Below are 25682 nucleotides of genomic sequence, written 5' to 3' on the forward strand. Positions count from 1 at the left end.
CCTTTTTCAGTTTGAGCATCACTTGTCAAAAATACAACATAGGAATATTAATAGGCAGCATGGGAGTCCCTCAGTAACAACAGTGCAAATATCTTGTACTTGTAAAAATGCAAGCATCCCTCCCTCATCTTTAGTCACTGTTATTCTGAAATGATGTACCGAAGGGCTCTAGTTCAAAAATACCTCCAGTACAGTTATGCATCCCATACCACCATTCTGTGGCTTGCATGGACAAATCCATAACATAATGGCATACTGAGAACTCAGGAAGAAAAGTCACAAAGAAAAAGGATTCCAACAGATGACCCAAGAAACAAGCAGAAAACAGGCAGAGGTTCACTCCATCTGGTTCATGCCCACAGAAGCAGTCTCCCTAAAAACATTGTTAAATTTACCACCCATCCAAAAGGAACCAGATTTAGAAATGTAAACTGGGCATCTGGATCTCCCTTTGGAAGACAGTTATTGCTCTTCATTTGCAAAACAGGGGAATCTAAGTACATTGATCTTGAGGGAGTGCACGTGCTGACCATTCATAGAATTATTAAGGTTGGAATAGACCTCCAAGATCATCTGGTCCAACCGTCCCTCAACCACCAATATTACCCAGTAAACCATGCCTTTAAGTATCACATCCAACCTTTCCGTAAATACCCCCAGGGACGGTGACTCCACCACTTCGCATTCAAATGCCTGATCATTTGCAAAATTATAAGAAAAACTTTTATATTGTCAGGTGCTGATAGAAACTTATTTCCTACTTCCATTACTACATTTAAGACTTTAGAGCTGAAATAAAAAGTAGCAGTCACATATACACCTAAAATTATCTACAAAGACCCATCTCAGAGGTAACTGAAACAATAAATTAATAATACAAGGAATAGCAGAGGAAAAGGAAAAGATTTTTCAAATGAAATTGTCATTTCTTTTAATCAATTCTGCTTGTGCTCATTTTGAAAGTGCCTTGAAAATCATGAGTCCTTCTGTAATACGAATGATTATACACTAAAAGCATATTCAAACAGATAAAAACAATTAACAAATATATGACCCAGATAACAAATATGTGACCATAATAAACAGATTAGTGTGTTCACCCAAATTAAAATGAGGTCAATTAGAAAGTTTAAAACATTCCCAAATAAAATAATGTTTTCAACATATTTGTTGGTAGCCCTGTACAAAAGAGAACTTTTTATGCAATTTTTCTGTGAGACCTCTTCTCACTCCTTAAAAGCATGGATGATGTTCAGAGTGCTTTCCTCAGCACATTCATTTCCTGATCCAGTTCTCCCCTGAAGACAAATTGGAAACCATGAAGTAATAACACATGATATGCTCCCTGACTGTAAAGACTGTACAAAATTGATCTCTGCAGTGCATCCTTAAAGGAGAATATAATTTCTTTCATCTGTGGTTTACCATTACTTGAAGTTCCTCTAAGATAAAGAAAGACATTACTTATTTATTGGCAAGTACATAGAATTAATTGCAGAATAAAATCACATTTAAGCCGTCCTCTGTCTAAAACAGCATCATTTTTTATCACTGATAAAAACAGCAATAAGGACCACCCAGCTTAAAAATTTGACACCAGCTACATAAAAATAAGCTTCAGCTCAGTTCAGGGACCAGTGGCCTAGAGAGGCAGGCAAGTAAAATACACACAAACAGCAACAAAACCAACCAACCAACCAATTTCACTGGCTTGTGTGGGAAATTTGCAAGTCTTTCTAAATTATTTTGTTTCTACATTACTATTATGAATTCAAGTCAAACAAACAAACAGAATTTAAAAGATGAATATGATATGGTTTCAGGCCAATTCCAAACCACATCCCAATGCAATATAATCCAGAGGGCTTGCAGAAGCCAGTGGAAAGTCTCTACCAGATTTAAAGCAGAAACAGTAACAGCCATAGACAACCACCCAACAGAAAAAGAATAGTTTGAGACAAACGGGGTGCTCATAGGCTCCTCTCGTGCTCATCAAGAAAATATTGTTTGTGTCCTTACTATTGCTTGAGTCAGTACTTTGGAAACTTATATTTCACTGTCCTTCTTTTATCTCTTTTTCGTTCTCACTTCTTCACGAAAGTTCAGTGTTTGTTGGGGTTTTGCTTGTTTCTTTTGAGAAATAGTTGAGCTCCATTGCATTTTTGCTTAGTTTTAGTTTACACAAAGACTACCACACTGAGGACCCAGTCTTCTCTGGACACTTGACTACAGTATAACTGTATAATTTATTTGCCACTGTAACTACTATAATTAGTAATTGCAACTACCACTGGTTCTTTAAACAAAGATCTAACACAGTATAAGCAAGCATATGCTTCTGGATAGTCTTTATCCATGCAAGGCACATCCATGCCAGCTATAAGCGTGCAAAAATCAAGCTCTTTGCATTAGGTTTATACTATTATTTTTTTTCCCTATAGCAGCAGTTTGGGGGATTTCCCCAAAGCAAAAAATAAAAAATAAAAAAAAAAAAATAAAAATCATCCTTCTAATTTTTTCACCTCATTTATGCTAGGAAACACAAGAGAGAGGGTACAAAACACACTTATATGAAAAACAAAAAAGCTGCAAGTCAAACCTCCTCAGAAGGATTACATGAAATGTGGCTGCAATCCCTAAGAAGGACTGGGTCCCAGTAAAGTAAATAAAAGAGCAAATGCAGCATGGTTAAACTTTAATTATATTTGGCTCTCTCAAAGCAGATGCTCGCAGACAGATTTCTGTTTCACCCACTAATGACTGTCATACACAATCATGTCATCAATTTCAGAGGGCTGCAGGGTTTATACACTTGCAGGCAAAACTGACAAGACACAGCTAAAGAATATTCGCAAAGTCCAACACCCTGCTTAGTCCAACAGGGATATTTAGATACTGCAGTGATGATAAGAGAACCAGATCATGCCATGCAGTTTCAGTAATTCTAACAGGGAGAGGAATAGTCATCAGGTTATGCTGGTACCTGTTATAGCTTCTGCATGTAAAAACAATGGCCTTCCTGACTGTGGCTTGGGCTGTCATAGTGTGGTCCTCCTCTACACTTCCTGGCCTACTTTTCCAGATCATCACATGTAAAGATAACAGGAGGTAGTGACATGAGCAGAGGCAAAGATATGCAAGGGGGCATGAGGAAGAGGTACATTACAAATAAATGCAGGAGAAGACAATCTGTTGTGTGCGTGCTTTGCATTGGCCCAGAGTAAGACCACTCCAAAGAAAGTGAAGTTTACTTCAGGAACAAACCCCATAAGGTTTTATATAATGGGCCTTAGCAACTTCAACTTTTTTTTTTTTTTTTTTTTTTTTTTTTTCCTGCAAGATCTAGAAAGAATGAGATGTGAAATAAATACTCATTCCCTAGTACAAGGCCATGTTTGTAAGATCCAAATTGGGATCTTATCATCTCAGATGAAAACACATCAAAATGGAGCTGGAGTCTGGAAGCAATATGAGACTGAATTATGCAGCACTACTTTCATGAGCCTTGTTTCAACCAATTATACCAAGAGTGTTTTTTTGTTCTTATCACTCAAATATGGAAAAAAAAAGGAAATATTAAAAAAAAAAATCTTCTCTCTCCTTCACTTCTGGGGACTGACAAAACCTCAGCATTAAAAGAGGGAGTAATGCCTCAACACCCACATGCACATAAAGGTGACCACTGATGTTAAACATGTTCATCAAATAACAAAAGTATGGATGTCAGGCTTTATGTTGCAGCTCTGATCACAGCGGCATTTTTCTTCCCACCAGGCAACAAATTACTCTTAGCACAGTTACAAAACCAGTGCCACCATCCCCAAGGTCAAATCAGAGCCTGGATTTTATGTTCTAGCCCCAAAAATAGATGGGGCTAGCACATAAAGAAGATGGGTTTGTTCAATAGCCTGCCGAAGTCATAGGAGAAGGGTTAACTTCTCTTCTTCCATTTCCTGCTGTGCAAGCACCACTTGTGTTTCCACAAAGGAAAAATGCCCAGCTTGGAAAATACCAACAGTACAGCTATCCATAGATAACCACATTCCCCATAAATCTGATTATTATTCATCCCCTCTGTTTCAAGCTATCTACAGTTGTACTGTAAGGAAAAAAAAAAAAAAAAAAAAAAAAAGAAGGATCATTAACAACTCATTCCAGTCTTTCTAACCTCATGAATCAAAATAAAAACTTTCTAGAAACCATGAAAGTGTATGACTCATTGCTTAGAAAATATCATTGGGTCATGTCTGCCTTCAGACTGAATTGGCATCTTTCAATGAAGAGTACAGTGCATCTTGTGCCAAGAAAATCACAGAATCACAGAATTTCTAGGTTGGAAGAGACCTCAAGATCATCGAGTCCAACCTCTGACCTAACGCTAGCAGTCCCCACTAAACCATTTCCCTAAGCTCTACATCTAAACATCTTTTAAAGACTTCCAGGGATGGTGACTCCACCACTTCCCTGGGCAGCCTGTTCCAATGCCTCACAACCCTTTCAGTGAAGAAGTTTTTCCTAACATCTAACCTAAAACTCCCCTGGCTCAACTTAAGCCCATTCCCCCTCGTCCTGTCACCAGGCACGTGGGAGAACAGGCCAACCCCCACCTCGCTACAGCCTCCCTTGAGGTACCTATAAAGAGCAATAAGGTCGCCCCTGAGCCTCCTCTTCTCCAGGCTGAACAAACCCAGCTCCCTCAGCTGCTCCTCGTAGGACTTGTTCTCCAGGCCCCTCACCAGCTTCGTCGCCCTTCTCTGCACCTGCTCAAGCACCTCGATGTCCTTCTTGTAGCGAGGGGCCCAAAACTGAACACAGTACTCGAGGTGCGGCCTCACCAGAGCTGAGTACAGGGGGACGATCACCTCCCTAGCCCTGCTGGTCACACTGTTTCTGATACAAGCCAGGATGCTGTTGGCCTTCTTGGCCACCTGAGCACACTGCTGGCTCATATTCAGCCGACTATCCACCATCACTCTGTCGTGGTTTAACCCGGCTGGCAGCTAAATACCACGCAGCCGTTCGCTCACCCTCCCCCCTCCCTCTCTGGGATGGGGGAGAGAAATGGAAAGTGAAGCCCGTGAGTTGAGATAAAGACAGTTTAATAAGACAGGAAAATAATAATAACAAAATAATAATAACAATAATAATAATAATAATACAATGGTGATAATAGGAAAATAATAATAATATGTACAAACAAGTGATGCACAATGCAATTTCTCACCACCCGCTGACCGATGCCCAGCCTAACCCCGAGCAGTCCAGCCCCCTTCCCCCCGCTAGCCACCCCTATATATTGTTTAGCATGACGTCAGATGGTATGGAATACCCCTTTGGCTAGTTTGGGTCACCTGTCCTGGGTCTGTCCCCTCCCAGCTCTTACTGCACCCCCAGCCTGCCTGTTGGCAGGACAGAGCGAAAGGCTGAGATGTCCTTGGCTTGGTATAAGCACTGCTCTGCAACAATCAAAACATCGGGGTATTATCAGCACTCTTCTCATCCTAAGCCAAAACACAGCATTCCACCAGCTACTAGGAAGAAAATTAATTCTGTTCTAACTGAAACCAGGACACACTCCCAGGTCCTTCTCTGCCTGGCAGCTCTCCAACCATTCCTCTCCCAGCCTGTAGCTCTGCTTGGGGTTATTGTGCCCCAGGTGCAGGACCCGGCACTTGGCCTTGTTGAACTTCATGCAGTTGACCTCAGCCCATCGGTCCAGCCTATCCAGATCCTCCTGCAGAGCTTTCCTACCCTCAAGCAGATCAACACACGCACCTAACTTGGTGTCATCTGCAAACTTACTGAGGGTGCACTCGATGCCCTCATCCAGATCATTGATGAAGATATTAAAGAGGACCGGCCCCAGCACCAAGCCCTGGGGGATACCACTAGTGACTGGCCTCCAACTGGACTTGGCTCCATTCACCACGACTCTTTGGGCCCGGCTATCCAGCCAGTTTCTAACCCAACGAAGCGTGCGCCAGTCCAAGCCAAGAGCAGCCAGTTTCTTGAGGAGAATGCTGTGGGAGACGGTGTCAAAAGCCTTGCTGAAGTCAAGGTAGACCACATCCACAGCCTTTCCCTTGTCCACCCAGCGCGTCACTTTGTCATAGAAGGAGATCAGATTCGTCAAGCAGGATCTGCCTTTCATAAACCCATGCTGACTGGGCCTGATCGCCTGCTTGCCCTGCAAGTGCTGCGTGATGACTCTCAGGAGGATCTGCTCCATGAGTTTCCCTGGTACTGAGGTCAAACTGACAGGCCTGTAGTTTCCCGGGTCTGCCCTCCGGCCCTTCTTGTAGATAGGCGTCACGTTTGCTAGCTGCCAGTCAACTGGAACCTCCCCCGATCGTCAGGACTGCTGATAAATGATGGATAGTGGCTTGGCCAGCTCCTCTGCCAGTTCTCTCAGTACCCTTGGGTGGATCACATCCGGCCCCATCGACTTGTGCACATCCAAGTGCCGTAGCAGGTCACCAACCAGTTCTTCATGGATAGTGAGGGCCGCATCCTGCTCCCCATCCCCTTCCACCAGCTCAGGGTACTGAGTATCCAGAGAACAACCGGTATTGCCGCTAAAGACTGAGGCAAAGAAGGCATTGAGCACCTCCGCCTTTTCCTCATCTCTTGTAACTAAGTTTCCCCCCGCATCCAGTAAAGGATGGAGATTCTCCTTAGTCCTCCTTTTTGTGTTGATGTATTTATAGAAACGTTTTTTGTTATCTTTAACGGCAGTAGCCAGATTGAGCTCCAGATGAGCTTTGGCCTTCCTAATTTTGTCCCTGCACAGCCTCGCTACATCCTTAAAGTCCTCCCTAGTGGCCTGCCCACTTTTCCAAAGATTATAAACCCTCTTTTTTCTCCTAAGATCAAGCCACAATTCTCTATTGAGCCAGGCTGGTCTTCCCCGCCAGCTCGTCTTTGGGCACGTGGGGACAGACCGTTCCTGCGCCATTAGGATTTCCCTCTTGAAGAGCACCCAGCCTTCCTGGACCGCTTCCTGCCCTTCAGAACCGCCTCCCAAGGGACTCCACCAACTAGTGTCCTGAGCAGCTCAAAGTCAGCCCTCCGAAAGTCCAATACAGTGGTTTTACTGGTCCCCTTCCTGGCCTCGCCAAGAATAGATAACTCCACCATTTCATGGTCACTCTGCCCAAGACAGCTCCCGACAATCACATCCTCCACCAGTCCTTCTCTGTTTGTGAAGAGAAGGTCTAGCGGGGCACCACCCCTGGTAGGCTCACTAACCAGCTGCGTCAGGAAGCTATCTTCCACGCTCTCCAGAAACCTCCTAAACTGCTTTCTCAGGGCTATGTTGTGCTTCCAGGATATGTCAGGGAAGTTGAAGTCCCCCACGAGTACAAGAGCTGATGATTTTGCAACTTCTGTCAGCTGCCTGTAGAGTTCCTCATCCGTCTCCTCATCCTGGTTCAGCGGTCTATAGCAGACCCCGACCAGGACACTAGCCTTGTTGTCCCTGCCGATCCTAACCCAAAGGGACTCGACCTTGTCATTCCCAGCCTCGAGTTCTACAACCTGGAAAGACTCTCTAATATAGAGAGCCACACCACCACCCCTTCTGTGCTGCCTGTCCCTTCTAAAGAGCTTACAGCCAGGCATTGCAGCCTTACCTATTACTTGGCACCAAGCTTTGGCTGCCAGTTGATCATGACCTATGAATGATCCAAACAAGATATTTTGTGAGCAAGAATTTGCTCCATGTAGACAGCAAAACCATCCAGTCAGGATTTGTTTCAGCACAAGAAAAGATGTGTTACAAATGATTATTTACACAATGAAGCAGGAGAAAAAGTAAAAGCAGAACTAATTTTCTTTGCAGACCTTAATCTTTGCCTTTGATTCATATGTTAGGTTTCTTCTTGCCTCTTCTTGTTTGCTTTAATATTCATGCTTCAGTGTTCTCTGCATTTGCTCCATGTCTAACACAAGACCAGCTGATGAACTTCAGAAAATCCTCCGAATCATGGATTACCAGTGTTCAGCTCAGCTGTAACTCCAAATCTGACTTGATCTGTAATGAACTGATGATATTCTAATGTTCATTTTTTAATCATTTTTGTCTATAGTTTATGTCTCAGCAGTCCTAATTAACTGGTGGCTTCACAACACTGAGCAAACTCAAAATCCAGCAAGTTATTCCACAACTTCTGTCAGATTATTTTTATTTTTTATTTTATTTTTTTACTTTATATCAGTAAAAGGCTGATGTTGAGCACTTTTCACCAAGAGGCTAAATACAAGGGCATATCTGTTCTCTTCAGAAAACATCATGTCTGGGCTACTGCAGAGGAAAGGTCCTGATTACAAAAGGTAATTACCCCATGTCAGTTCTTTGTAGCATCATCATTTCTTGGCATTAAGCTAGAGAAAAAAGAAAACTTCCATTCCCCAAAAGATTTTTGTCAGAATAAATAGCCTTATGATTAAGCACTACCCGTGGACATAGATAATATTGCCCAAGTTATTTAGGTTGGGTGTGGTAAAGAAGTCAAACCGAGGAAACAGAGCAAAAATTATTTGCATTTTAATCGTATTTTGAATCCTTTTTTGTTTCTCTCCTTCTCTGCTTCCATTACAGTTCTATTTTCCCTCATTTGCTTCATCAAGCTCTGCTCTTAACACTTTAATTCTTCTACTTGGTACCTGTTCTCCTGCCTTTCCTCTGTCTCAACTGCTTAACCCGTGCATAATTTTGGTCAAAGCCTGCCTGGCATCCCCAGGCTGAAAAGTGCACAACTGATCCCTGTTGCTCTCCTGTTTTGACAGTAGAAAAAGCAAGATAAGGTTGCAGCATCTGACAATAGCACTTGAGTATCTATAGATGGAGCAAGATGACTCCAGTACATGTTGACAGACAAACTATTATCTCATACATTTCATTTTCTTTTTAGGACTATACTAATTAATGTGATTTAGATGACGACACTTTTTTTTTTTTCTTGTTGAAATGCAAATGAGATATTTTGTGCATGAAAAGTTTGACATTGGTGGAATGAATTATGGAGATACTGATGTACTCAAAAGGTTAGCATGATCTTTTGTTGATTAAGAGACATGTTACTAAGATGAATGCTTCAGTTGCTATTAACAACAGATCTCAGTGAAAAATCAAACATTTTAACATAGAGCACTGTAATAATATAAGGAAAGAATACTTGTCAGGTCAAAGTAGGAGCTCTGAATGAATAAACATGAAAGCCACGTTTTAGAAAGTGTCTTCCAACTGATACCCTTTACATCTGTTGGCCATCTTAGTCTATCAAGTGAAAAGGGCACGAAGGAAAAGAAGCTACAAGCAAGGGTAAACATAATTTGAATAAAAAACTAGCTGTTAATTTGCATAATGATTTCAGAAGAATTAAACCTCCAGCTTTTAGTCACAGAGACAGTGAAAATAAGTGAATCAAGACCAGAGCAAGACTGGACCTAAAACATTCCCAAAATGTCTGACATTTAAGACAGAGATGTTGACATTAGTTCAAAGCCATAACCATCTCTTCTGAGATACCCTCATTTATATCCTACCTATGCGGGAGTCAGCACAGACATTCAGTTTCTGTCCTCGGGATTGACACCTTTGTTGAAAACATGAGCTAGATAAACCCAGCTTTCACTTGGCCAACTATGAACTCCCACTGGTTAATGTGAGCTTGCTGTTCACTTAGACAACTTGTTTTAAAAGATAGAGCAGAGTGAAAAGAGGCAGAAAAGCTATAACAACTGTGACTTGAGAAGTCCTGGAAAGAGTACAATATTTGTCCCACCTTGACGTACATGTATATAGACAACTGCAATTTAAGTGACAGGGTGAAAAGTATAAACAAAGACTAACAACCTGAAATGGACTATGTGAGTAGAGTGATGAACTGATGCATAAACGCTGCATCTAAACTAATGTTTTTGAAATTCAGATATGAAAACACACACATAAGCTGCAGCATGAGTTTTATTTATTTATTTTTTTTAAACTGAGGTGAAAAAGCAAAAGAGCTTTTGCTTTTCAAGAGCCTGCTCATGATTCCTACATATTTTTCCAATCCTTCTATATGTCTCAGACACATGACAATTTTAATGAATGCATAGCTTTCCCTTGGCCATATGTGCTTAACCCAGATGAAGGTTGTGTGATTCCCACTGATGCTTTATGTCTGACCTAAGCACAGAGTGCTCAATTTGCACATGCAGAGATGTGGACCTGAGAAGTCCCTGGAGCAACATGAGGGAGCAGGTGTATGGGAAACACTCCTTCTCCAGGGTTCCCCTTCTGTTTTATGGATAAAGGTACTTTTGCTCTGAAAGACGCGAACAGCCATGCTGGTGGGCAGCAGCAGATGGAGAGCAGTTGCAACCTCCACCCACTCCTCCTTCCCACATGTTCCTTAGCACTCAAGGGCCACTTCTCTGCCTGTGACATGCAAACGTGGAGCCGTCTGCTTCCGCATGTTGGCAATAAGGCCAGGGCTAATCCTGTCCTTAAACAGCAATAAGGTCAGAAGACATCTTGTCGCTTCTGGGCTTTCCCAGGCAGCAAGGAGAGTGTGCACAGACCCACACTGGTAGGCATTTGGTTTACGTGATGTGAATGCACATATGGCCTTACCTCTGTTTTGCCTCCAGCCTGTAACAGCAATCGTTCCCATCAACCTGTCTCCTTGCAACTTTATCACATTTTCCAAAGAACAGATTTGGAGGCTATTTAGTGACTTCTGTGAAATAGATTTAAAAAAATAAAAAATAAAATCCAACTCAGGAGGAGTCAGGATTTTGCTGACAGTTCCTGCCATAAAAATCCAGTGCTGGATTTGGACAGCATAGCCCACAGTTGAATTTGGACCCAGTAAAATAAATGTAACCGAGATCAAAAATGCTCCTGCAGCAGGAATGGTAGCATATTTGAAAGATGAATGGAAGCTGTGCTGCTTGAAGTGCTGGTTCCAGCAACCCTAGATTTGTAAAAACAAGTCTGCTTTATGATTATTTAGAAAAACAGGAGGAAAAAAATGTGTGGGAAAAAAAAAAAAAAAAAAAAAAAGGCCAATCATACAGAATGCTACATTTTGAGAGCTACAGTTTGGTGACTCTAGGGAAATGCAGAGCTCTGCTACTATGAACCAGTGGAACCACATTAGGAGGTACTGCATCCATGTGCGGGATGATAAAGTTATTGAATAAATACATGTCTAAGTGATTCTGAGAGAAAAGCACCACACACACTTTGGCACTAGCTAACGATGCAGGCAGGAAAGGAATGGCAGCATCACACAGCAAAGGCTGGGCAAAAGAGGATCAAATGGCGACCAAGACACTCAAGCACTGTCACATGCTGCTGTCACCCAGGTGTTGAGTGCAAGGCTGCATCAGGACAGGTGACAGCAGCAGCAGGGATGAAGCCTGCCAAAACAAGGGGAAATAAAGAAGCACAGGAAGTTTCACTGCAGCTCTAAGGTCACATCCCCCCAAAACTCTGTCCATGTATTAGCACCTACTGGGGGGCAGAAATTATAATCACACCATTTCCCACGTACTCCAGAACACTTATAGCTGAGATCCTAAGGGACCAGTAAGTTCCAGTAATGAACACTGACTTCAGGTCAGCCTGCTCACAAAAGCCCTTCATAGCAGCTGCTGAGCTGGAATACATCTCTTAGAGCCAGAGCTGCTAAGGGATGATGACCAAAAATCAGACAGCGTGTTCATGCCATAAAATGTTTCTTGTGTGTGGTCTGCTCCACAGCTAGGAGGAAGAGGAAAGCTGAAACAAGAGGAAAGACATACAGCAACATCCCCATGCCCAAATATTGTCTCTATGTGGGTTATCAGGAGCTGGCTAGCATTCTGTTTATCTGGGACTATCTCACTTCAGCCCCAAAACCAGAGCACACATTTTAATCCTGTCAACTTTTCTGATGTACAGCTTTGATTAGAAATGGTTTATGGTCAGCCACTGTTTGACTTTAATAAATATTTAGAAACTAAATAAGCAATTGCAGTCAGTTTCATGCCGACATATCTGGAGACGCAATATTGAAAGATATGAGCTCGAGCATTTGCTTCTTGGCTATTAAAGAGAAAACATTTATGTTTTCAAATTTTTTGTCAGTGTTTTCAAACAAAACATGAAAGCAATCTCTAATTGTTATTTCTTTAAACATCCACCCAACTACAATTTCACTAAGCTTTTTTACAGTAAATACCAATTGCCTACATGTGAAGTAGTTAGTCATCTCTCCAGAGCTGGTAATAAAACCAGGAAATAAAAATGCAGCAGTAGGCAAGAATCACTGTGTATCTTCATTCGGACAGCCAGATCCCATCTTTGTACAAATCCACTGAGAGGAGAAATATGTACTTCCACCAGGTAAGGATGTGGCCTTTACCTGAACTATCTTAATAAATTAACTGAAAGGGAGACCTCCTTGAAGTCAAGCACTATATAGCAAACTGCACAGAAATTGCTGACAGAACTATTTCATTTGTCCCTTGATATTTCTCAAATGACCGACTTTCAAAATAAATTGCTAATCATGCAATTGCATGCATAACAAATTTGTTTATTCTCACATCAGTGAGCGAGGAGCTGTAAATAGGTGCGATGGCTGCAGCATCTCCTCTGCTGTCACTGCTCTGTTCCTCCTGCGTGACAGGCAGGGAATGGGATGACTACCAGGACTGACAGGAGCATAGTATGATCCTCAGGCAGAGAGCTATACATGAGCTGTAATACTCTTAAACATATCTGTCAAAATTGGCACTTGGAGATGCAGCTTATTTTTGGAGAAGAGTGTGCCCCATTCTGCCAGCTGGCCAGGCTTTTGCTGAAACAGTGCAGTCTGACAAGCCCTCTTTTCCAAGCCTAAGATCACTTGCTAAATTCATTTTGAAGGAAATGACATCATACTTAAAAATAAATAACTAAATTAATAACAAAATAACAGAAGTCGATAGTCATAAGTCCAGTATTGGAAGGCTAGGCTGTAAGCTTCATCTATACCTAGAAGAAATCCAGGGATGATCAGAGCATTACCTTCTGGGACACTAGATTGTATACCTGTGGCAAAAGAAGGAATTAAATTACTACTTCACTCCTGCCACTCACAGACAGTTTAAGCTTTCCCCTTGAGAAAGCTACAAAATGAGTACCAGTTCTCATTAAGATTCTTACTTCCTCTGTGGCATCACTGGGGAACAATGTCTCCCTCTCCATGACCCCTATAAAAAACTTTGAAGCTCACAAAAAACTCTGAAGATCATGTGAATGAAGATCGCATTAGAAGTTGAAGTGAGTAAGTGGTAAGTAACTGCTGCAGACAGCAATTGGACAGCCACCCTGAAATAATGGCTTAGCCTGGAGTCACCCATAGTAGATGGACACATTTTAGTTGCAACCTCTGGCTGTGCATGCCCAGGTGGCTCAGCCTGGCCACGAGCAGTTCACAGTCACTCTCGGTGTTATCCACACAACCCAACACACCAGAAACCCTTCGTGCCTTTCTTTTGCCCCATTTGGGACAGCTTTGTTCAACATTTTGACCCTGCCCAGGTTGTCTGTGCTGCACAGATCCTGTTTACGAGTGGAAAAGGGAGTGGAGGGTGGCATAGTGTGGGACACTGCTGGGACAACACATGAAAGCATGGAGGGACAAGAAGGCTTCAGCTATCTGGATATATACTTTTTGAGACTTGGAGAGAAAGCCACCATAGGCAGGCTACCTCGACCAAAATGGTCACCTCTGGGGACATGATTTTTCATCAAGGCTGGCTTCTCCATGCAATTCTTCTCCTGGCCTGACTGCTGCCCTGACAGTCAGGCCAGAGCACAGGCGCCACAGGTGGTCAGTGTTCAGGTGAGGGTTCTCAGTCATACCTCACCTGAAATGAGGGTACATGACTGATCATCACTTATATTTTACAGCTCTGGAGATCTCTATAAGTATGGAAATGTATTCATACCCTAAATGTTACAAAGTCTGAGGGGAAAAAAAGATTAAAATATATCATGGATGTGGTGAAGTCCAGGTGAATCCTCCATAGTGGTATATAAGGTATGGAATATTTTCTCCTTTAACAAGAACAAATAAGAAAAAGTTATTAAATCTATTTGTATGGATTAAATGATAATCTTGCTTAGACAAAGCTAAAAAAAAGCGTAGAAATGTGTAATTGGTTTTCTAATAGCAAATGTGGCTAGACAAGACAAGCTTTTATTTTAGAAGAGAATCTCCTAAATCCATTTATTCTCATCTAGAGTTGAATTTAAGATTTTTTATAAACTAGATGCCATTTCCTAAGCCAAGACTTTCAGAAATAATAAACAGCCTCCCAGAAGCTGGCCAGCATTCTTTGCATCAATTCAATTCATACCATGCTGCATGCTCAAGAAAGACATCAGAGCTTGGCCAAAACTACCCTTGCTGTCTGTCTTCCATTTCCCTTCACTTTTTCAGTGTTCCCTGTGACATACACTCATACCTGAAGGCTCTGTTGACCAGCAGTAGGTTCCTGTTGCTGCAGCCTAGACAGTAGCTTACATCAGCATGTTGTTTTCTGTCTTCCACGTGCCCTCCTTTTCTGCCTACTATGTACTATGCAGATGGGAGGTCATGAGAGAAATGTTTTAGATGCAGAGCTGTTCATTTAGTCATCCAAATGACTGCTTATCTTTAAAGTGCTGTTAACAGTGTTATGTACACTAAAGTGATAAGCAAGAGATGCACCATGAAAACTACCCATGCTGAAAATTTCAGCTGCCTGAGTAAAGGTTACCTGTGAAAGTAAGAAGCACAGTTATAGAAGTCACAAGTCTCCTGATACTTCATAAGATTATAGGAGAAATGAGTTGCAAAACTACCTTAGAAAACAATGGAGAGCAAGCACAGCAATTCTATTTCATGTCCGTGAGAAGTGCCAGAGAATACATAGGGAATAAAACATCTGCCACCTTAACAGTGACTCAGTTCAGGATCTTGCTGCCTTGCCCATCTGCACAGCTTGCTCAGTCAGATGGTTTGGAGACCAACACTGAATGAACCATTTCACAGCCTAGATCCTGTTACAGAACAGCACCCATTTGCCATGCCTTAATGTTAATAACCACATATTTGAAAGATGTTTTCCTCCAGATCTTTGGGGGAAAGCATATAGGACAGATGAAGAGAGTGTTTGCAAATGCATTTCTCCAATTACTCACTATTTTAGTAACCTACAACCACAGAAAGACTATGCAGACATACCAATGTACATCCATCTTTAGTAAGACAACTGAGAAGGTTTCCGCTATGTTGCTTACACTTTCAGCGATTCTGTAGCAATTTAGTTTGCTTCTGCTCCACTTTCACCTTCAACAAGCAATAACATCACAAACATACTCCTTTTCAATAGTAATTTATTAGCTTGATTCAACTAAAGATCTACAAGTACCTGTTAATATGGAATACAGGCAAGCAGGAGTAGGAGGTTTGCCCAGGATCACACACACAATCATTATTATTGTCAAGACAACAGATTTTGATCTTTAGAACTTGTTTCTCTACATGTATTTTGGAAACATCTTTGCCCAGTTTAAGCTACTTCTTCTGCAGTTCTGTAGACAACAATGTATATTTTGGCCATCTCTTCAAAGAGCTCTAGCAACACATGATGAAACTGTATACACACAACCCTGTGCTAAAGTTTACTTCTTCTCAGAACCACATAAATCTTTGTTAAGGCATGACAATGGTCCCTACACAAGAAAAATATTTAATTTTTGCCCAAAGTTTTCAAGTCTAAGCTTAGATGGGATATGATGGAAGGATAGAGGATATGAGAGTTGTAGAAAGGGGATACCCAAAAGGACAGAAGACCAAATTTGGAAGGAAATTTTTATGCATGCATACTAAAGAAAAAGTGTGATAAAATCCCTGAGTCCAGAAAAACTTAAGCAGGGGAAGACAGACAGAGCAGAAAAGAGCAATCTATCTTACTTTAAGTGGAGCTGAGCTTTAAGAAAAGCTATTATGATTCCTCAGAATGCTTTGACAGTTATTGCACATCATCAAGGCACTTAATTATATACTTAATTTAAACTGAGGTGCATTTCAGAGGGTTACTCACATACTTTAAGCATACACTTAATTGTGGCTGAGAGAATTTAAGCATGAATAGCTGTTTCAAGTCCTTGGGTTCAGCTGTACGTTCCAAAATCCTTTAAAATTTTATATTTTGACATGCTTGTTTCCTTATCTGTTCAGCTGTTATTTTTCCTCTCTGTGTATCTCAACACCTCACACATCAGCCAAAGGGACGTGGCTGTCCCTTCTGCTTCCATGTAGCAACCCTGTGCGGCTTGTAGCTCTTAATCTCTCCCAGCACATCTCAAGGCTCAGCACAATTCCTCATCTTTTGCAAATGCTCATCCAGTTGATCTGACAGGAAAAAAAAAAAATCATAGTGGAAGTCGGAATTTTTTGTTTTAACCACACACAGCTTATCCCTAAACCGTTCCTCTCCTCCTGACATTTGGAAGGTTTACAAGAAGATTGGCAACTAATAGAACTAGCTGAGGTTAAAAGCTTATTTTTATTTAAAAACAAAACAACAAAAAATAAAAACAAAATACCCACAACACATGCTTTCTCACTAGAGATAATCTCTTTGCAAAACAAGAAGAATTGGCCTCATACCCAATTCTGTCTCCCAAAGTCTGCTGCAAAGAGGTGTTGTGCTTTTCTTAAGTGACTGTAATATTAATGATTTCTAATTAGCTGCTGCTTGACAAGCTTGGGTTCTGGCAGCTTCTGTGAGTGTGGAATTGAGAGCTCAGAATAGAAAGACTAAAGATTCAGCCTAAGAGTATGTGTCACTTCAAGCACCTGGTGCTGTGAGACAGACCTGAAAGTGCTGTGCAGGCGTGCGAGCCAGCGAGAGAAAAGGTGGGCAGGGACTGCTGCTAAAAGCATCCGCTTTTACACAGCATGGTTGTATTTGGAGGGAGAGATCTCACACCCAGTGTTGCCTCTTCTCAAACCTTCCAAAGCTGCAAAGAGATCATTTGACAAGCATTTGCTGTGCCTGGCATCACATCTGGCCATGAGGTTTTCTCCCATTTAGACTCTCAGTGTACGGACAAGTATTGCTTACTCCAGTGCTAGGGGGGAGAGAAGAGCACAGCCTGGACAGCACCACCAAAATACATGGCAAGGAGGTCACACACCTCATTCTGACCCTTTTTGTCAACAACTTACATAGGCAGTGTCAGCATCATGTTTGCCAATGGCTTCCACTGAGTGAAACTGCTGCTGCCCCACTGAAATGGAACAATTTTTGACTTATGTACAGGCACAAGAAGTAGTTGAAGCCCCTGATTGGTGAAGTAACAATCCTCAGATAACAACCAAGTTTTCAATGACCTTTCTTCACCTTTGATTATGCAGTTGCTGGGAAAATAAAAAATAAAATAAAAAAATGCTCAAAAGAATGCCAAAAAGCCATCACTATTTCTAGACACAACTGTAAAAATCATCACCGCTGTGAACAGCACATCAACAGTGTTGACATCAACCCTGTTTAGGTTACTACACAGTCATCAAGCCCAGAAGCCTGCCAAAACCACAGAGAGCTCTAACAGGGCTCACTGGGTTAGGGAGATAACACAACTCGTGACAGAAAATACCTTCAAGGAAAGCAGGTCCCAGCAGACAGGTGTAGCAAGTTAATGGAGCTGGTCACTGCTAAATTTACTTGGGTTGCTGTTTAAATTTTCTGCTTTCTACATCACTGCACTCCATTTGAAGACAATAATGTTTTCTTTGAGCAATGATCTAATCTGATGGTGTACCAGCGGTCACCAAAGCGTCACGCTGCTCTACTAAATCCCATGCAACCCTTGGATTCATTTGGAAGTTTTTGGCCTTTGCTTTTGCCTGGTATAAGAACAAGATTAGCAACAGTTAAATGGTGTAACCTCATGGCCAGCATCTGTATCATTTCCAATAACAATTAAAACAAAACCTTCCCAACACTTCATGTTCACAGCTCATCAACAAACTGGGAAATTCAGTGTATATTAGTCAAAAACAAGCTTTAGAATATATATATATATATATATATATATATATATATATCAATATGCAAGCTAGATTTTCCAGTCTATGGACCCAATACCAATGGATTACTCAGTAAACAGCTCTTATCAAGTCTTCCAAAGCACTGCTGCTCAGCATATCACAAGGTTGCATGCTTACTGCTAAATAAATGCCAAGCACCTAAACAAGCAAGATGTGTGATGTGAATGCAGTACTGTTTCAGTCTTTATTGGTCTTACCTGCCATCTGTAGCTATTTTTTGTGTACAATAGGACCCCAGCTGCTGCTGCCACCATCAACTATGCTGTTGATGCTGGTTCATCTTTGTAATGCATGTGAATATGTTCATTTGCAGTCATCTTACAAACCTCTTTTTCACATTCTGCACAGATGAAAATACCTGAGGTCTGCACTCTTTGTGAATTCTTTAGTCTACATCCACTGAAAATTGTGTAAACCAATTAAAAAACAACAAAAAGCACTTCATATAATTAGTCTCATGGTTAATCAGCACACAGAACACAAGTTTATTTTCAATATCTCCTAGCCTTTCCTATGCAAGCATGCACACAGACTGTACAAATACAAGCATGAGCCATTTCCTCCCCCCCCCCAACCCTTTCTGCCACATCTCCTATGAGAAATTGTACCTGCTGTTAATTGATGGAAGTACAGCCATGACAAAATATGTAGCCTAAGCCTTCCCTGAATTAAAAGTATGACCAATAACAGGTTTCTTCTTGCTCTTCAAGAAGCACTTCCTATGAATTGCAAGGCATTGTCACCCCTCCTGTGCCAGGTTTTGAGATATTTCATTTTAAGCAAGAGTACAGTCCTACTGACATTACTGGAACAACTTACACATGCTCCAAGTGCAGTAAGTGCTTAAGTGTTTTGTTGGATGGGAATTACTGTTTTTAACATCTTTGACAGCAATTACAAGCACAAGCCTGAAACAGCACCCTGTCCCAAAGTACGGTATCTACACTTGACAAAACCAGCAAGCCCAAACCTCTGCAGAATTTTCAAAAGCTTTGTTGGCACAGAAATTTCTGCTATAAAAAACTTGGAAATGGAGTGTGCACTGTCACTGCAGTGATAAGAAAGGTGCAGAGAGTTCTTATTTATTCCCCACCCCTCCCCATAAAACTCTAATGTGGTTGCACCAAGCAGCCAGCAGAAAGACTCTTCCAGAAAACAATTCTCACCTCAACTGCTAGCAGCATCCTGGATGAAGATACCACTGATTGCGGCACATAAAATAAAATTTTACAACATCTTGATTATGCAGGTGGTTCCTGAGTCTGGGCCACATCACAGCAAGGCATCAGAACTTTCATTTTGAGGATCTGAGACACCCTCAGTTAAACTCTGACTTGCTCTTTCAGCTTCCAGATGTTTGATTTCTATTTATGACAGGTCAAGACATTCTGGAGGATTAAAGGGTGTCAGAGAAAGTTACCTTGACCTCTGGAAGGAAGCAGAGCTGGGAAAGTAAAAATTAGTGCCCTGTTATTCTGTACATAAGTTGACGCTGAATTGGTCATGTAAGAGAATGCCTACATCCTCCTAGATAAAATTATAAATTATAAATGTCTGGTGTTACAGATCAAAGAGTTTTTGTCTCAAACGTCTAAGATTATAATCAAGTGAGCTTTTGACAAGGAGAGGTTCACAAGTCTTTACATCATGATTCACCAATTCGTCTTGTGGTTTCACTTATTTTTTCTGGAGGGGAGGGGCAAGACAATCACGCTTTTTAAAGTGGCACATATATGAGCACACAGGCAAGCTTGCATTGGGCAAGTAGCCTGGATTCTGCTTTCAGGTGGTGGAAATAACCTACAAAAAACACAAACTGAAACCCTTTTGGTTTTAATACCTTCAGAATACTTTGCTGTAGAAAGAGCACCCAGCAAATAAAGGCTTTCAATACCTCTTGACCCCTTAGATGGAGAATACATTAAGAGAAAAGTGGGAAAACATAGGGTTATGCTGTGCTCTGGTTCCTCTATGCTTGTATAGCAGAGTACAACAGATCCTAGTTGTGCCTCCTCTTCCATCCAGAAATCAAATTAGAAAGGAATTAGAGGAAATTACACCTGCATCTGGGATGTCTGGAAATGTAGCGGTTAAGTTCAGCTTTGGGATGTCCAGGCCAAACACCCCCCCATATACACATCAATTTTGCAGTATAGACATGGACAGCCTGCATCTTCTGGAAAATGTGAATAGCAAATTGAACACATCCTAGGGAAATTTACTGTGTGTATTCCAGTGCTTTCCAGAAGCTTACACAGCTCATAACAATATATTTTGTATATGGAGGAATCCTTATTCTTATGCTGACAAGGTTACAGGTGGCTACAGGGTTTCTTCAAGGTACACCAAGAACCAGTCATCTGTTTTGGGGAAAACAACTGATCTGAACCACTGCCAAAACAATGAAAGACTCAAAGTAACTTGAATGATCATTGTTCAGACCTGAAATCCTGGAAGTGTGATACAGACCACAAAGCCCATGAAGTTTAAATTCTCTATATTAAGTAGTTTTGCTTTTTGTACCAAGCTTATTTGGTTCTTCTACTCCTGAAATATGCCAGAGCCGTGCTTTCTCAAAATGCTTACAGTAAAAAATCCTCAGCACCACAAGAGAAATTAAAGATTACTAAAACTTCACTTTTAATCATTGAAATTAAACACAGAGTTCAATTTACTGCATTTAAAATCCTTGGTTGTTTACAAAGAGCATAGAGAATCAATAGATAAATTGGTGAACTCTGTGTGAATAAGATTAAAAACAGTTCCACAGAAGTGACCATGCTTCCAAAGCTCTTACTAGCTTTTCTCTGTTCTGTATGTAATTGCCAGATAAATTATCTTTTCTTTTACTGTAATATTTTTACTGCATGTACATACACCCAACTGTAAAAATATTACAAGCTAAAGTCCATTCCACATTTGCAATATGAAACAAAAAATTACAGAAATCATTTAAGGGAAAGCTAAATTGCAAACATGAATTCTGAAAAACAGATAATTGTCACTGACTGCATGTGCTGTTCAGCTCGCATCGATTTGTATCATTCTGAAGCCAATGACATCATTTTTTCCTTTGTAGCTTCCCAGTTTTTTTCCTTTGTGTACCTCTATTTTTCATGTTGAATACATGTTTCAGCCCTGCTCATAATGTTATTAACCCAGATGCAATTTTCACTGTTACATTTTTCCAAGCAGAAAAGCTTTAGCCAGTTCTTAGATATAGAAGGATGGAGGGGAACAAGTCGCCACTGAGCATCTGACAGCAAATCCCAGACCCCTGTTTTGCTGTTGAATATTTTGACAGAAGAAGCAATATGCAGCCAGGCTTGAAAAGCACTGAATGCTCTTAGCTTGGACCCAGAGCCTAGAAATCCCCCAAATCAGGCTCCTATGCTGGAAGTTTACATCTCTACCTAAGATAAGAGGCGATTTCTGAGGTTACCTAGACTACAAGAGCGTTCTGAAATCACTGAAATGAGCCACACATACAGCTGCACAGCTCAGCAGCAGCTGAATGTCTTTGGCACAGGGTCTTGATGCACACAGGATTACTCTAATTAAAATCTGGATTTAAATTAAAAAAAAAAAAAAAAAAAAAAACAACTACAAATAGGCTTTCTTTATACACGAGTCATCCTTATTACCACAAGTGACCTTATGGAAATCAATTAAAGCACCTGCAGAACAGAGGACACCAAAAGCCTCCACACCCGAGTACTGATGAACACAGATGCTTATCTTAACAACGGATTTAATTGTTACAGTCAAAAGCCGTTCTTCATGACATGCCTAACAAGTGTATTACAGCTGAGATGTTCAGACACGGGTGCTTAAACTGGGCAGCCAAACCCTTGTGTTATACCCACACTATACAAATCTGTTAGCATTACTACTCTGACAATCTGCTGTTCCACAACAACAATTTTTATCAGCGAAATGTTATCCTTTCTATGGCACCTCATATATCATTTGGAGGGCACTTCATTAATCTTTCTGCTGGCACAAGGAATAGTTTCAGGGCCTCTAAGGCACAAACAGTCTTACAGACAGCTTTTAAAAAAAAATTAAAAAAAAAAAAATGGAGAGAAGGTGCTGAAGATGAAAACTCTGACTCAGCTATCCAGATTTATAAGCTCTTACCACAGAACATTTAACAAACACTCCAAAACTTTACTAAAAGACACTGATAGCTATTGCATTACCTGGCCTTACCTTTACACCCAGTGCACTTTAGCCTCTATAACACACCAAAAAAAGAGTTTACCTAGCTTATATGGTTCTTCTGTCTCTGTGCATACATTAGCGTGGCTCTAAGGTACAGAACATTTGTGGGGTCTCTCAAGATATCTAGCAATGCTGACTTAGGTCCATGATGAGCAGTGTAAAGTTGTGATAAGCATAATGACATAAGTGACTTACAGAAACCTAGCCAATAGTATCCTGTAGGAACTAAATTCACTTGAGAGGTAATCAGCATTTTCATGCCATTAAACATCTCAGATTAGGCACTGTCTATTTTGGCATAAAGTATTAATGTACCTGGCATTCATGAAGCAAAATGCAAGCCTTGCTTAACATCACAAGGATGTTAATGAGAGTGACAGCAGAGCATCTTTAGGAGCAGGGCATGCCATGCAAGTCAGTTCTCCTCTGTTCTCACACATCCTTTGGTAAAGGTCACCTCAGTGGACCACATCACCAGAGATGCCACAAACAATTCAAAAAAAATTAAAAAGTACAGCAAGGAAAAGAAAAGCAATCCAGAACTTAAGGAAATGACACTGCAACGACAGGAAAGGAGAGTGCCACTCAGGTCAGAAAGAAGAGTGCAAAAGGCCTGTGACGGGGGAACAGCAGATGTAAGCATAGCATTAATGGTATGTAGTAACCTAAGAACTTGATTCCTTTCCCTCAGAAATCCACTCATATAACTCTAGAACACAAACTGTCACCCATCAGAGGCCCTGTCTGCAAAAGCAGATTTCCCCAAGTTCACCAAAATAACACTGAAAGGATTATTTTTCATTTGTCAGACACAGGAAAATAAACTAGCCCCACAGGAACAGGAAGAAATGCACATAATTCAGTGCAAATTGCTGCAGTAGTAACCTCAGTAAGCATAGGATGTATTTACACAGGGAACTTCTCTGACAGGAGTAAAGCACGCAGCCTTGAGGCTCTTGGAATACACAGAATTAGGGTAAAATATGTGACAACAAGAATAAGGCAGAAGCTAGAAAGTGCGGTATTAATCCTGGCTTTGGCACAGTCCACTCCCATCACTGGTAAAAGCTGCTGCTGTGCTTTACCTCTGCTTCTGTGGAACAGGGACATGGAACCTTAGGGAACCAAAGGCAGACACAGGAAGCTCACAGGATGTGCTTAGCAGGACCACAGGAAAATGGCCTGACACACACAAAATTTTCTTTGTATACTCCAGTCACTAAGAAGACCTCAAACCACTTGAAGTGCTCCTTTCCTGCTCCCTACTGTGGCTTTTATTGAAAAGAAAAAACAATAATAATAAAAATGCTCTTGGAAATACCTCCAAACAGAGGAGATTCTCAGACAGCTCACTGCTACCTTCAGTGGAGCCTGATGTTCCCTCAGTAGACTTACAAGAGTAAGCAGCCCTTGTATTAATGAAAGAGAACAACACAGCAAGGATCACACTGGGTTTCTCCCAACCACCTCCAGCTGATGTGCTCATGTAGCAACAGCACTGGGAAGCCTGTCTGGCCCCTACTCCACCTCTAAACAGCAGGTGACTTTTTTTTTATTTATTATTTTTTTGCTTAAATTCAAACTTGGATCCAAATAATCATTGAAAAAAATACATACAGTTATTTCCATGCACAAACTTGTGTTTATACGCACACTTTGGTAACCAGTGATAGATCACAAGGGAACATTACGAAGCCGCACCGGGGGACGGTCAGATTGGACATTAGGGAAATGTCTTCACAGTGAGGGTGGTCAAACATAGGGATAGGCTTCCTAGACAGGTGGTTGGTGCCCTGTGCCTGTCAGTGCTCAAGAGGCAAAAGGGCAGTGCCCTCAGTAACTTTTGGTTATCCCTTCAGTGGTCAGGCAGCTGGACCAGATGATCTTTGAAGGCCCCTTCCAACTGAACTGCTCTGTTCCGTTCTAAAGACAATAAGTTATCCCAGAAAAAAAGCAAAATGGATTCTCCCTGTGTATGACTTTTTCCTGTATTACTGTTTGCCTGTTTAAAACCTAATTCACCTGGATTCATATGATGATTTTCATCTTTGGATGATGACTTTAGGTTCTTCTCAGTATATTGAGCATCAACACATTGAACACCAATATCTACAAACATCCCTTGAGCCTCAGCCCAGAACTTGGGTGCAACCTGAGTCAATTTGGTCATGCAGACAGGGGTATTCTTACCTATGCCACACTAGATTAGGCGCACAGAGACAACAACTCACGAACACACAGCTGCATGCATAGGCAGAAGGGAGGAAAAGAACCGAAAAATCCCATCTCCAATTTCTATTTATAGGCGGCATCGTGAGGAAGGACAGATGCCGCTTCCTGGCGTGGGGCGATGCGAGGGCACGGGGGGATGTCCCCCCCCAAGGGACCTCTGCCCGGGCTGCGCTGCTCAGCACCAACAGGTGCAGCGACCTACAACTCCCCCCACCCCGATTTTTAGCGGTATTCCCCCCCGTCACCGCGGCGGATGGGTCGGGAGATGCTCCTACCTGCGCGGCCATGAAGGAGAGGTCCATGGTGCTGGGGCTGGAGCTGCCGGCCGAGCTGCCGGGGGTGCCGAGGCCGCTGCTGCTGCCGCCGGGGACGGGCGGGGCGCGGGGGCGCGGGGCGGGCGCCGCCTCCCCCCCCCCCAGCAGCGGCGGCACCGGGACCGGCACCGGGACCAGCTCCAGCTCCGGCGGCTCCCGGCCCGGCCCCCGCCTGGCTTGTGCCGGCACGCCCCCGCGGGTAGGGGGCCGGGGGGGCTCGGGAGGGCTCCCCACGGTCCCGTCTCGTCGCTTCTCCCGGGATGGAGCTGCCGGGGATGAGCCCCGCGGCTCCTGCCGTCGGCTGGACACGGCGATAGGGATGGGGGAGGCTGGGGAGGGACGGGGAGAGGAGCCCCCAGGGGAGCGGGGTGGAGCGGGGGGATCCCGGTTAGGGCGCTGGGGAGCAGGTGGAGCTCCGCGCCCGCTGCCTGTGCGCGTCCTTCGCCCGCTGCAGCCCGAGGAGGGCAGGCTGCCTGCTGCGCCCAGCGAACCCAGCACCTGGGCTCCCAACTGCTCAGCCAGCTCCTTCAGCGCCACAGCTGAAAGGGATTTCTGACATGTGCTCTTACACGGACCGGGTGATCCTGGAGGTCTTTTCCAGCCTTAACGATTCTCTGATTCTCTTCGTGACTTAGCTGCTACAGCTTCGTTTGTAACCTTTCTGCTTCTTGCTCCCCGTATTTGCCATTTAACAATTCACAATAACGACGTTTTGTCCTTTGTGATATGCTTTCTCTTGTGTCTCATAGACATTTTTCATCACTATGAGTGAAAATTCAGTGAATTC

General features: G+C 42.3%; 1 protein-coding gene across 2 annotated transcripts in view; it reads right to left on the reverse strand.

Annotated features, from left to right (window-relative positions):
- Nucleotides 1–24929, reverse strand: part of LOC309878785 (uncharacterized protein C14orf132) — a 43830-nt gene extending 18901 nt beyond the window's left edge. For both annotated transcript variants that reach the window (XM_082761723.1, XM_082761722.1), the window contains exon 1: nt 24857–24929. In XM_082761723.1, coding sequence (XP_082617849.1) covers nt 24857–24883 — 27 coding nt within the window. In that variant the 5' untranslated portion in view covers nt 24884–24929. The remainder of the gene's footprint in view (nt 1–24856) is intronic.
- Between the last annotated feature and the right edge of the window lie 753 nt (nt 24930–25682).

The sequence above is a fragment of the Aythya marila genome (assembly GCF_965140915.1).
Source record: "Aythya marila genome assembly, chromosome: 5".
Classification (NCBI taxonomy): Eukaryota; Metazoa; Chordata; class Aves; order Anseriformes; family Anatidae; genus Aythya; species Aythya marila.